This window comes from Schistocerca americana, chromosome X (assembly GCF_021461395.2).
Source record: "Schistocerca americana isolate TAMUIC-IGC-003095 chromosome X, iqSchAmer2.1, whole genome shotgun sequence".
Taxonomy (NCBI): Eukaryota; Metazoa; Arthropoda; class Insecta; order Orthoptera; family Acrididae; genus Schistocerca; species Schistocerca americana.
Window position 1 is genome coordinate 412329817 of NC_060130.1, and position 12393 is coordinate 412342209.

Below are 12393 nucleotides of genomic sequence, written 5' to 3' on the forward strand. Positions count from 1 at the left end.
ACTCACGGGATTCCTTGTAAGTTAGGTTGGAAGACAACAGTTTGGTTGTGAGTTGAAGAAGCCAACAAATGTGGAATCAAAAAATCTGGTTCTGTTGACAGACTAATATTTAGCTTAGCCAGAGAGCTACGTTAGGTTAGAAGGTAAAAGTCTGGTTGTGAGTTGGTGAAGCCAATGAATGTGGAAGGAAAATCCCGGTTGTGGTGAGGGACTGATCTGTAGGTTAGCATGCAGAAGTGATATTTATATTTCTAAGAGTATGTTTAGACAAGAATGAAACAGCAGATCTTAAATTGCTGTAAGTTAAATGAGCAACAGTGACATTTATATTCTTGTGTGTGTCAAATATTTTGCTACTTATTTTCAAACATATCACGATTTACACAGATGTAGTTCGGCATGAAGCTAAGAGTACTGCTTAAAATGCTGCATGTGAAATGAGCAGCAATGATATCTGCTCTGTTGCTTGCCACAAATATTTAGCTCTTTTTTATGTTTTGTTATCCTCTCATCCTCACAAGGGAACTTCCCCATCGCACCCCCCTCAGATTTAGTTATAAGTTGGCACAGTGGATAGGCCTTGAAAAACTGAACACAGATCAATCGAGAAAACAGGAAGAAGTTGTGTGGAACTACGAAAAAAATATGCAAAATATACACTGAGTAGTCCATGGGCACAATAGGCAACATTGAGGACCACATATGCACAGGAGTGCTGTGGTCCTGTGGTTAGAGTGAGCAGCTGTGGAACGAGGGGTCCTTGGTTCAAGTCTTCCCTCGAGTGAAAATTTTAATTTTTTTATTTTCGCGAAGTTATGATCTGTCCGTTCGTTCATTGACATCTCTGTTCACTGTAATAAGTTTAGTGTCTGTGTTTTGCGGCCGCACCGCAAAACCATGCGATTAGTAGACGAAAGGACGTGCCTCTCCAAAGGGAACCGAAAACATTTGATCGCAAGGTCATAGGTCAACCGATTCCTTCACAGGAAAACACATCTGATATATTCTATACGACACTGGTGACAGCATGTGCATCACGTGACAGGAATATGTTGTCCACCCACCTAGCTTGCACACTTGGCGAATGGGTAAAAAGATTCTTCTACCTTGCCTGATTTAGGTTTTCTTGTGTATGTGATAATCACTCCCAAAAAGTGATGAAAACATAAGAGTTTGTCAGATAATAATTGTCTGAAAATAAAAAAATTAAACTTTTCTCTCGAGGGAAGACTTGAACCAAGGACGTCTGGTTCCACAGCTGCTCACGCTAACCACAGGACCACGGGGCTCCTGAGCTCATACTGTCGTTGAAGTTGCCTATCTTGCCATGGACTACTCAGTATGTATATTTTGCTTATTTTTTTCATAGTTCCACACAACTTCTTCCTGTTTTCTCGATTGATCTGTGTTCAGTTTTTCAAGGCCTATCCACTGTGCCAACTTACAACCAAATCTGAGGGGGGTGCGATGGGGAGGTTCCCTTGTCAGTTGCATGTAATACTGTGTTGATAAGTATAACTTTAGATCCATCGAATCACAACTGAATAAAACACATTTTTCATGCCTTACACCTTTAGAGTAAAACACATATAATTACCAGCATGATATTTCGAAATATGTACCAACTGGCTGACTGGAACCCATGTCTTGTGCTCTGAGAGCTTTTAATGCTAATATTCCATATTTCATGGATCTCATATTTATACTTGCATATTACAAAAATATGCAATTTTAATGATACATTGCATTAAAGATCTCTCCAAAATGAATCATTTTTGTACAGTCTGTTGTACTACACTGGCAGGAAATCCAAGAATTATATATAAAAATGTTATTAGTGCTACTATTTTCTATTATGAAATTATATTTATTTTTCCTCATGCTCAGAAGCACATCATGTTAATGTTACAGCATTGGCTACTGAGAGTCAGCACTATTTCGCCATCTCCACTACCCACCACAAAATTCAATAGCTATTACCACTGAAGGGTCTGAGACTGGTGTGTGGATGGCATTTAGTGAACTTTTGCCCCATATGGAACATCCAAAACTACGCAAGAGTATGGACATGAAAATACTCTTTTGTGACATATTAAAGGAAAGGAATCAGGTAACAGCTAGACATAAATTCTCATTGGTGTTTCCCTCTATTCATTTATATCCTTTTTATTTCAGCTGTAGCAACTGCACCCATAGTCCACATCTGCAACACATCCATCTAACAATTTCTTTTCAGCTCTAAATTCTCTTTTCTGGACACTGGTGTAAACTGCCCACTAGATATTATTCTTATTTATTTACTTATTTCTGGACCAGTATTGTGTCCATGCCCATCATCATTTAAACCACCTTTTGTCACATGACCAACCGTCCTCTCAGAGCATAGTGCTGTAATAAGTTGAAATTTTTAGGAAGGTAATTTATATATTACAACTATTTCTTACAAAATAATCTTGGAGCATAATGACAATGAAATATAAATATTACCTCATTTTGTTTGTTTGAATCTTCTTGTTTCACAAGACCTTTGATTGGATAAAAATAATAATAATATCCTGGTATGACCCCACTTGTACTTGCAGGACCATAGTTTTGTAGCAATTTACTGAGGTCCTGAAGGCCTGATGAAACTTGAGGATTCTTGGCTACAATATCTGTCAAGCCAGACAGGTCAAGGGTAGCACCTTTCTTAATGGCTGCTTGATAGAGTGCTGAAAGCTCCTCTTTTGAGAGAGGTGGTGCAGGTATTCCAACAGAGCTAAATATTCCATGCTGGTTGTTAGTATTTGAATGTAATCCATATGCCAGTCCATCCTGAAAGTTAAAAATTAAATGAGAGATCAGACATAAATTTTGTACTTTAAAATTAAGATAATGTAGTACATGTTTCAAAAACAGACAAATATTAGGTCAACAGTTAGTATAACAAACAGTTTCCAATTGCTGTTACTTTATATAAAAATAAATTTTCAACATGATTACTACTTTAGTACAAGTGAAAGTAAAACTCTTCACAACCTGAAGATAATTTTGAATACCACAATTCTATATTAGGCATATTCCAAATGGAGATGGTAGGCCTTGCCTTCCTCTGCTTTTGAATTTATTTATGCAGTCTGGTTACAAAAGGACCTACAGTTTAACATGGGCTTTGAACCAAGGTGCAACTTTTTCATTTTAATAAATCGTTGCCTTTAATTTAGATGCTGCATACTATGCAGCTGTAACACATGGTGAATGTCACCTGCTTCTCACAGCATTTTAATAATATTTAATACATTACTGGATTCACTCTCTGCTTTCTTTATTTGTGGCCTGCCTGTAAAGGGGTCATTTCCTTGTTCTTGCAGCTCTTCTGTCACATGATGTACTGTTTACAGCACCAGAAAGGAGTCACTACTCAGGGATTAGTGCACAAACTAACAGACTATTCTGGCAGACCAAAGATACCATCAATATGATGGTATCTAGAGAAATAAACAATGAATGATGTCACTAACAGTATGAAAACATGACTAAATCAAATCCAATGAACTAACATGGCTTCAATGGGAATAATGGGTTTTAAGTGATCATATTCTTGTTATTAACACCTTCAAACATATTAGAAACTTGAGAATATTGTACCATGGTGGGGCAACAAGGGTGTTTGTCAGAGATGTAAATGCAACTGAGGTATGCTCAATTGAAATGAAACACAATATCAAGCCACATTTGTCAGCTTTCTCATAAACTGCCACCTTCAAACTAATGTAGACCTTTGGCTACACTACATAGAAGTCTGTCACCACAACCTTTTTTTTTTTTTTTTTTTTTTTAAAAAAATAGTTTTTCTCATGATACATTCACTGGCTTTGGCAATTCACAACCACACTATCATTTTCTAAATTAACATTGACCTCAGGATACATTACAGATCAGTTTACTATCTCAACTCCCATAGTAGGAAGGCAGTATAGACAGTGGTCTCATTGGTCAAAGCAGAATGGCAGTATCATTATATTCAATGCATCCATCATTTCCACTAGACTTGCAAAGCATGGCTGAAGCCACCACCCACAAGAACTAAGCAGCATATTGCAAGCAGGACACATATATGACATGTACAGCTTAAATATACAAACAAATGCTGTCTTTATAATATATGATGTCGTAATACAAAGAATTTATGAATGGCTTGGTTCTTTACTAGACCCATGAATCCCTTTGTAATCTTTAACCACTTCCAGCAGATTTGCCATTTCATCCACCAATTCCTGAGACATGGTAATCGTTTCCTAAGTGAAAACAATGTTTCTTTGAATTAGCCTATCATTTACAAAATACTATATATTTTTAATGCAAAGAAAATTACCTTCTATCTAGAAAATTAAGACATATGTTAATACATCATTAAATGGATGCAGCCCAGAAGTAACAAATTACTGGACTGTTTAGATATAACCTATTCTTATGAAAGAATGTAACTGATCACTCCTTTATTTGGAATAACATTAATTCATCCCAGCATCCTCAGCATCGAAGTCAATGGCTACAAACTGTGAAAGGCTTTGAGGAGCAGTGGAACATGCCTTAGAGCTATGGAACATATCTTAAAGCTATAGGTAGTAAGGACAGAAATTACTACACCCGGAAATAGCAGAACCAATGTTTTACTTATTGAGGTTTTTTTTAGCATCACACAATTAGAACTTGCTAATCGTAATTATTTCTGCATTTGCGCAAAATGTTGGCTCTCAAGGACACATATCAGGTGGCTTGATGCTAAAACACACTTCATTCTGAAAAGACATTTTGAGCTACATTTCAGAAATATGTAAGGAGGCATCAGAAACAAGGTATGTGCCTTACACATAAGCTGATCATCTAAATAGTAATACTATTAATAATAATAATAATAATAATTTTATAGCAATTTTATAGTAAGCCATTAAATTAATAGACACTATCATATATATATAGTACAGTGCAACCAATAATTCAAAAAATAAGGTTTGTTATTAAAATTCTGGTACCAAAAGCAGCGGGTTTTGAATCCATGCCAGACGGCATGGAGCTCGAGTGCGATTAGAGGTCTCTACAGCTGTCGCACCATAAGCCACAGCTGCTCACGTTCCTGGCTGGCGTGTAACATGAGGGTACCATGCTGTAGCACGTGGTTCCAGGAGCCAATAGTGGCATACCTTATTCCAGATATAAGTGCCTGTCTCTCACTCAGCTAGGCAGTCTGAACTTGATGGAGTCTATCGACCTCTCGGCAACTCTCACTCAGTCGTCCGTCGTTGTTCATGTCTGTCCTTTCCATTCATTTGTTTGTTTGCGGGCTGTTCTCCATTTGGTCCTGCACGCTTCTTTCTCTACCAACCATGTTACAACATTTTTGGCGATGAATTAAACGGTGGTAGTTGTTAGCATGGAGGCAAAGTTGGTCTGTCTTCTGGAGCAACAGCAGCAGCTCCAGTTTGACATCTTACAACAGTCGCTGCGTTTCCTAAAAGACAAAGTCAATGCCCGGGACGCGTTACCACAACTGCTTACAAGTCCTTGGGTGTCCGATGCTTTCCCATGTCCACCATCATTCCCACCTTTTAATGACGTTAAAGAGGACTAGGAAACATACTTACATCGGCTGAAACAACACTTCACGGCTTTTCAAGTTGCAGATGACTCCTTGTAGATGTTTTTTTTGTCTTGGGCCTCCCCAGACACGTTTTTTCTTCTCCACAAGTTGACACCGTTGTCCAATCCTGTGGCTCTCTCTTTCCAGGAGATATGCCTTTTGCTAACAAACTATTATTCCCAACAATACCATGTGGTCGCCTCTCGGCTGGAGTTCCACCAGTACTATAAACAGCCTGGTCAATCGTATCGTTCCTGGGTCACGGACTTGCAGGGTCTCAGCTGTCGATGCGATTTTACGTGCACCAATCAGCAGTGTAAGGCTTCGTATGCAGACTCCCTGATCCGAGATGTGGTGGTTCAGCCGGCTCCTGATCCTGAGGTCCACACTGCGATGTTGAAACTTGATAACCCCTCCTTGGAAGAGATTCTTCGCATTGCCCAAACCTTTGAAATTGATCCAATGGCTAACAAGTGTCTTATGGCGTGGCCGCAGGTGGCGGCGATCGAGGCATCTTGGCGGATTCCACCCTTGCAATGGCCGATGGAGGCCAGCACCGTCGGGACTCCTCGTTGTCCGAAGCCTCTATATCATCCGCGCCTCTGGTCGACCCTCGTCGCCGGTCATGTGGCCCACTTCCATCTTGCCCACACTGCTTTACCGCACATTCTCGAGATGACTGTCCACACCGCTGGAAAACGTGCACATTTTGTAACAAGGAGGGCCACATCTGATCAGTTTGTCATAGTCTCTCGACTCACTCCAGTCCTACACCTCCTGGGCCTCAAGATACCGTCCATGCTCTGCAATCAGTCGTCCCACAGGATGATCCGTCAGTGCGGAAGCTTTTCCTCACACTCCGCCTTTTCACTGAGAACGTCCATTTTCAGGTTGACACTGGGGCTGTCGTCTCCCTGATTAGTATGGCGACATATAACCGGCTGGGCTCTCCTGAGTTGTCACCTCCCTCTTGCCGTTTGGTTGCCTATGGAGATGGTTCCATTCCCATTTGTGGGCAGTTCGTCATTGAGGCAACATACACACGTGTTCCCCGGCTCCTTAGCCTCTTTGTTGTTCACCATCTGTTGGCTTCGAATATTTTTGGCCTGGATGGGTTTCAACTGTTTGGTTTTAAATTTCCAATTAAGTTAAGGTTGTTTCCGCGGCTGTTCCCTTTCAGGACTTGGACAATCTGTGCTTCGCTTTTGCATTGTTGTTTGCAATGGATCTCGGTTGTGCTTCCAATTTTCAGGCACACATCACCCTTCAGCTGGATGCGCAGCCTTGTTTTTGTGGGCCTGTCCCTTCCAGTTGCCTTATGGCCAGCAGTCAAGCAGGAACTTGATCAGCTCCAGGCCACTGGCATTCTGGAGCCTGTGACTTACAGTGCCTGGGCGACACCATTGGTGGTGATACGGAAACCCAATGGGCCCCTTCGGCTGAGTGGGGACTTCGGCGCTACTGTCAATGCTCAGTCCCTCATTGACACTTACCCCATTCCCCAACAGGAAGACCTCCCCGCCAAGCTTGCCAGGGGAGAGTATTTTTCAAAGATCGACCTGGCTGAGGCATACCACTAGTTACCCTTGGATGCGGAATCCCAGAACATCATGGTTATCAACATGCCTTTCAGATTGTACAAGTACAAATGCCTTACCTTTGGTGTCTCTTCGGCGCTGGCCATTTTCCAGTGGTACCGGGAGCAGCTTACACAGCCTATCCCCACCTGCATGAATTATCCGGATGACACCTTGGTTACCAGGCGTTCCAGCCAGGAACATTTTCAAAACTTCAGCACCTTATTTCACGCTCTGAAATCTGGAGGTTTATGCTGTCGGCTGGACAAGTGTTGCTTTTTCAACCGGAAGTGGAATACTTAGGCCACTGGCTTAGCAAAGATGGCATTCGCCCTTCAGGTCGTAATGTCGCGGCCACTGAGGCCCTTCCTCGTCCCAAGGACTTATCTGACCTCCAGGTGTTTTTGGACAAGGTTACTTATTACTTAAAGTTCTTACCCCAGGCTGCCTCCATTGCTCAACCCTCAATCACTTGCATCACAAAGAGGTACCTTTTGATTGGACTCCTGCCTGTTATCAGGTTTTTCTCAATTTAAAGGCAATGCTGAAGTCCGCCCCTTGCCTCACTCCCTTTTCTCCGGACTGACCCTTGGTTGTGGCGGCTGATGCATCAGCATATGGCATTGGGGCCATCCTTGCACATCAGAATGCTGATGGCTCAGAACTGCCCATCGCTTATCCATCTAAGACGTTGACCCCCGCACAACGAGACTACTCCCACATTGAAAAGGAGGCCCTAGCGACCGTGTTTGCCGTCCAAATATTGCACACCTATCTCTTTGAGGCAAAGTTCACCCTCCTGATAGACCATAAACCCCACTTTTCGGACCCCACTCTCACCTTCCAGAGTGGATGGTTAAAGTCTCCAGTGTTGGGCATTATTTTTGCTAAATTACGCTTACACCATCTGGTATAAGCCCACCACCCGACATGCTAACACAGATGCTTTGTCTCGCTTTTCCAGCAGGCCCTGATCCTGCGTTTGACCAACAGGAGGTCCTCTGCTTTCACATTGATTCCGCCTGCAGGGATGTGCTGGATGGTCTGCCTCTTAAGGCTGCTCACACTGCCACAGCTACCCGCTGAGACCCTATCTTGCGGCACGTTCTCTCTATATGGTCCACGGGTGGCCCTCCTATCTTACTCATTGGATGAGGACCGATTTCAACCCCTGGCTCCACCTGTCCCACAGGCTCTCAATGGTTGATGATGTCCTTCTGTTAGCCTCAGAGTCGGCTTCCCATCGGGTGGTCATCCCTCCGGATTTGTGGCATCATGTGCTCACTGCGGGCACTGCGGGCACTGGGGTATGTCCCACATGAAAGTTTTGGCTCGCCGGCATGTGTATTGGCCTGGCACTGATGGCAATATTGACCATCTGGACGGGGGTGCGCTGTGTGTGCACGTCACCAGGCCAGCCCCCCTCAGTGGTTCGCAATCTGGCTTGTGCCTCGCCGGGCCTGGGATCGCATCCATCTCGATTTTGCGGGCCCGTTTTGGGGGTCCATGTGGTTGATTATCATTTATGCCTACTCCAAATACCCATATCTTGTCCGCATTGCGTCCACCACCACAGAGGCTGCACTCATGGCTCTGGCCCAGGTTCTCGTCATAGAGGACCTGCCTCAGGCATTGGTCTCCGATAATGGCCCCCAATTCACGGCATTCTCCTTCCACGAATTCTGTTGGGCCAACAGTACCAAACATATCCGTAGCCCACCTTTCCACCCTTCCTCCAATGGCATGGCGGAGAGGCTGGTCCGCACATTTAAGCAACAGTTAACAAAGGCGGTCGAAACATCTCCGACCACGTCGGCCTTCACCCTGTTTTTGAGCACCTATCACACCATGCCAATCGATGGACATAATCCAGTGGAGATCCTCCATGGGTGACAGCCATGGACCCTGCTCCATTTGCTGATGCTGTCCCCCTCCCACCCCCACTCCCAGCCCTTTCAGCATTATGCCCCTGGCGTGGCAGTGTGGTCCCGCTTTGTACAGGTGCCAGCCGGGGTGGACGCCTGCCACAGTTGTCGCAGCCCTTGAGCAGCGTGTGACTTTGGTGCAGACTTCAAAAGGGTTGGAGCACCACCATCATAACCAGCTCCACCTGCATGCCCCCAAGAGACTCCTACCACTGCCGCCACCTCCTCCTCCTCTGCTATCTCCTTCAGGTACGGCCGTGGTCCTCAAGTCACCACCATTGCCCCTGGTTGCTGTCTCCCTGTGGGCCTGCCGCCGGCCCACCCCATCCCAGGTGGTCGACAGCTCCCTCCACTGCCCTGGGCTCTGGGTTGGCTGTTATGGACACCTCGGACGTCCCTTCCTCCCCACCAACGGCAGTTGACGAGCCCAAATCTTCTTCCATCTGTCGCCCACCTTGGCACCGTCTTGGCCATTTCTGCCCCTACATGCAAGTTTCAGGGGGCAGGGATCTGGTACCGAGCGCCACGGGTTTTGAATCCATGCCAGACAGCAGGGACCTTGAGCACCACTTGATATCTCTACAGCTTTGCATGTTCCTGGCTCGTGTATAACATGAGGGCACCATGGTGGAGCACATGGTCCCAGCAGCCAATAGTGGCATACCTTATCCCGTATATAAGCTCCTGCCTCCTGCTCAGCTAGGCAGTCTGAACTTCGTGGAATCTATCGACCTCTTGGCAGCAGACAGCGTATTTACAGTACTTTGTTTCAGTTACTCAGTAGACATTGTGGATTCGTTTGGTTGTTCCTGTCACTCTGATGCTTCTTGTGTGTTGTCGTCATAAGATCTTGCTCGGTTGTCCATCATTGTTCATGTCCGTCCTTTTGGTTCATTTGTTTGTTAGCAGGCCGTTCGTCATTTGGTCCTGCCTCGCTTTGTTCCCGACCACCCCGCGACCGGAACGGTTGGAGTTACAACAAAAATAATATTATATTACTATCAACAACTTCCTTTATCTTATAGAAATGTTGAGCAGCTAACCAGTCATGCAGTGTACATTTTGAACTTTTGTTCAGATAGCTCTTTTACGGTTTGTGAATGCTTATTTAATAATTTGTGCCCCATGAGTTCATAACTGCTAATTTATTACAGTCATGATTTTTTGTTCACAAACCAAAAACTTGCAGTTTGCATTTTATGACTATGAAGAACCAGTAATCAGCTTTTTTCTGCTGTATTAATGCATCAGCACACAGCTAGAATTTCCTCATAAAATAATACCTTATGATACTATGCTTTGAAAAAATTAAAAATAAGACGTTCCCACATGTATTTCAGATATACAATTAAGTCATCTTAACAAATAAGTTACTCTAGATAACTTTCTTAGTGCAAAAACCACCCATTGATTTTTGCTATCATTCAGCAAGAATCTACTGGCTCTAGACGAATAGGATGCTGGAGTAGTTGTCATTTCAGCACAAGTTTTGAGGCTATTGCGATCATTACTATTGTGAAGAAAATTTGTGTCATTGGCATGTAGTGCCAAACTGGAACTAATACATGAGGGCAGGTCATTAATCATTATTAGAAACAGGGAAGGGCCCAGCACTGATGACTGTGGAATGCCCACCATAACTTGTTCTGTACAGGACATTTCCTTGCCAACACAGACAACTTGCTAGTGGTTCTGCAGATATGATTTTAATCATTTAAGGCTATTATGTCTAATCCCATGGAAGTCTCATTTTTTCCTTCAAGAAGTAGTGTGTGTTCCATGCAGGCCTTGCTTAAATCAAAAAAGGTGTCTTGAACAAATCTTTTGTCCTCATACACTTGAGTCTTTCACTATACAGTTTATGGCATCAGCATTTGGCAGTTTTTCCCTAAAGCCATGTTGTGCTCCACTAAGTGTTCCTAGATTTTCGAAGTAAACAGATACCTTTTGGTAAAATACACAGACCAGTGCTTTAGAAAAGTTGGGACTACAGACAGTGGCCTGAAACTTGGAGGAGAGTCTTTATCTTGTCTTTTATATGAAGGAACTTCCTAAGGCAGTTTAAGCTCACCAAGAAAATATCCCTCCCCTAGATACTTGTTTATACAATAATTTAGGGAGTACCCAATACAGTCTATTACTTTATTCAGTAGGTTACAAGATATGTCACATGCAGGATGTTTTACAGTACGTATTACACGCTTGTAAAGGTTGTAGAGGGCACTTAGTAGATCAATTTTTACATATTAACCCATGTCAGAAAACATCATCTGACAGTGTTACAGAGTCAAAAGTTATAGGTGCCAGCACCTGTGAATGTATGTATGTACAGGGTGAGTCCATGATGAGGATAAAAACTACCAAGGATCATGAAGAAGCATAAATGTAGCAATTTAAGATATGGGTCCTTGTACTGGAAACAGACTCAAAACTTATTACCGAAAACCATTATGATACCTCTGACAATTGAACACATGTACCAGTACTGTTGTTGCTGAGAAGTCTAGTAAACATGGGTTTTAAAATGTAGCCATGTGGGATTAGCCAAGCGGTCTAGGGCGCTGCAGTCATGGACTGTGCGGCTGGTCCCGGCAGAGGTTCGAGTCCTCCCTCGGGCATGGGTGTGTGTGTGTGTGTTTGTCTGTAGGATAATTTAGGTTAAGTAGTGTGTAAGCTTAGGGACTGATGACCTTAGCAGTTATGTCCCATAAGATTTTACACACATTTGAACACTTTCTAAAATGTATACCTCAAGAGCTATGAGCACTTGTTCAACAGAGGAGATATGTTTCACCCTAGTGAAGATGAAGAAGTGCTCATAGCTCCTCAGCTATGCATTTTAAATCCCATGTTTACTACACATTTTTTTCTTGTCTTTGTCCATATTACCACCTCTGAAAGTTGGATACCCTACATTCTTAGCAACAAAGTATCGGTACATGTATTCCACTGTCAGTGGTATCAGAATGATTTTTGCTTGTAACTTTCGACTCATTCGTTTCTAAACCAGGGACCCTCACCTCAAATTGATACATTCATCTGTTTCCACCATCCTTGAAAATGTGTAACACCATTGTGGAATCACTCTGTATAAACATACATTTATGGCAATGGTGCCTATAACTTTGAGGCTCTCTGGTGTTGCCGGTTGACACTTCTGTGCTATGTCCATGAGTAGCCAGATACTGGTGCACACATCAGAAAAACAGGAGAGAAACTCGATGACTCAAGGTGCGAAGACCACCTCCAGACAACACTCAACCCATGCCGG

At 43.3% G+C, this 12393-nt stretch overlaps 1 protein-coding gene across 4 annotated transcripts in view; it reads right to left on the reverse strand.

Annotated features, from left to right (window-relative positions):
• Nucleotides 1–12393, reverse strand: part of LOC124556749 — a 249137-nt gene that overhangs the window by 45958 nt on the left and 190786 nt on the right. For all 4 annotated transcript variants that reach the window (XM_047130744.1, XM_047130747.1, XM_047130746.1 and 1 more), the window contains exon 4: nt 2488–2814. In XM_047130744.1, coding sequence (XP_046986700.1) covers nt 2488–2814 — 327 coding nt within the window. The remainder of the gene's footprint in view (nt 1–2487; nt 2815–12393) is intronic.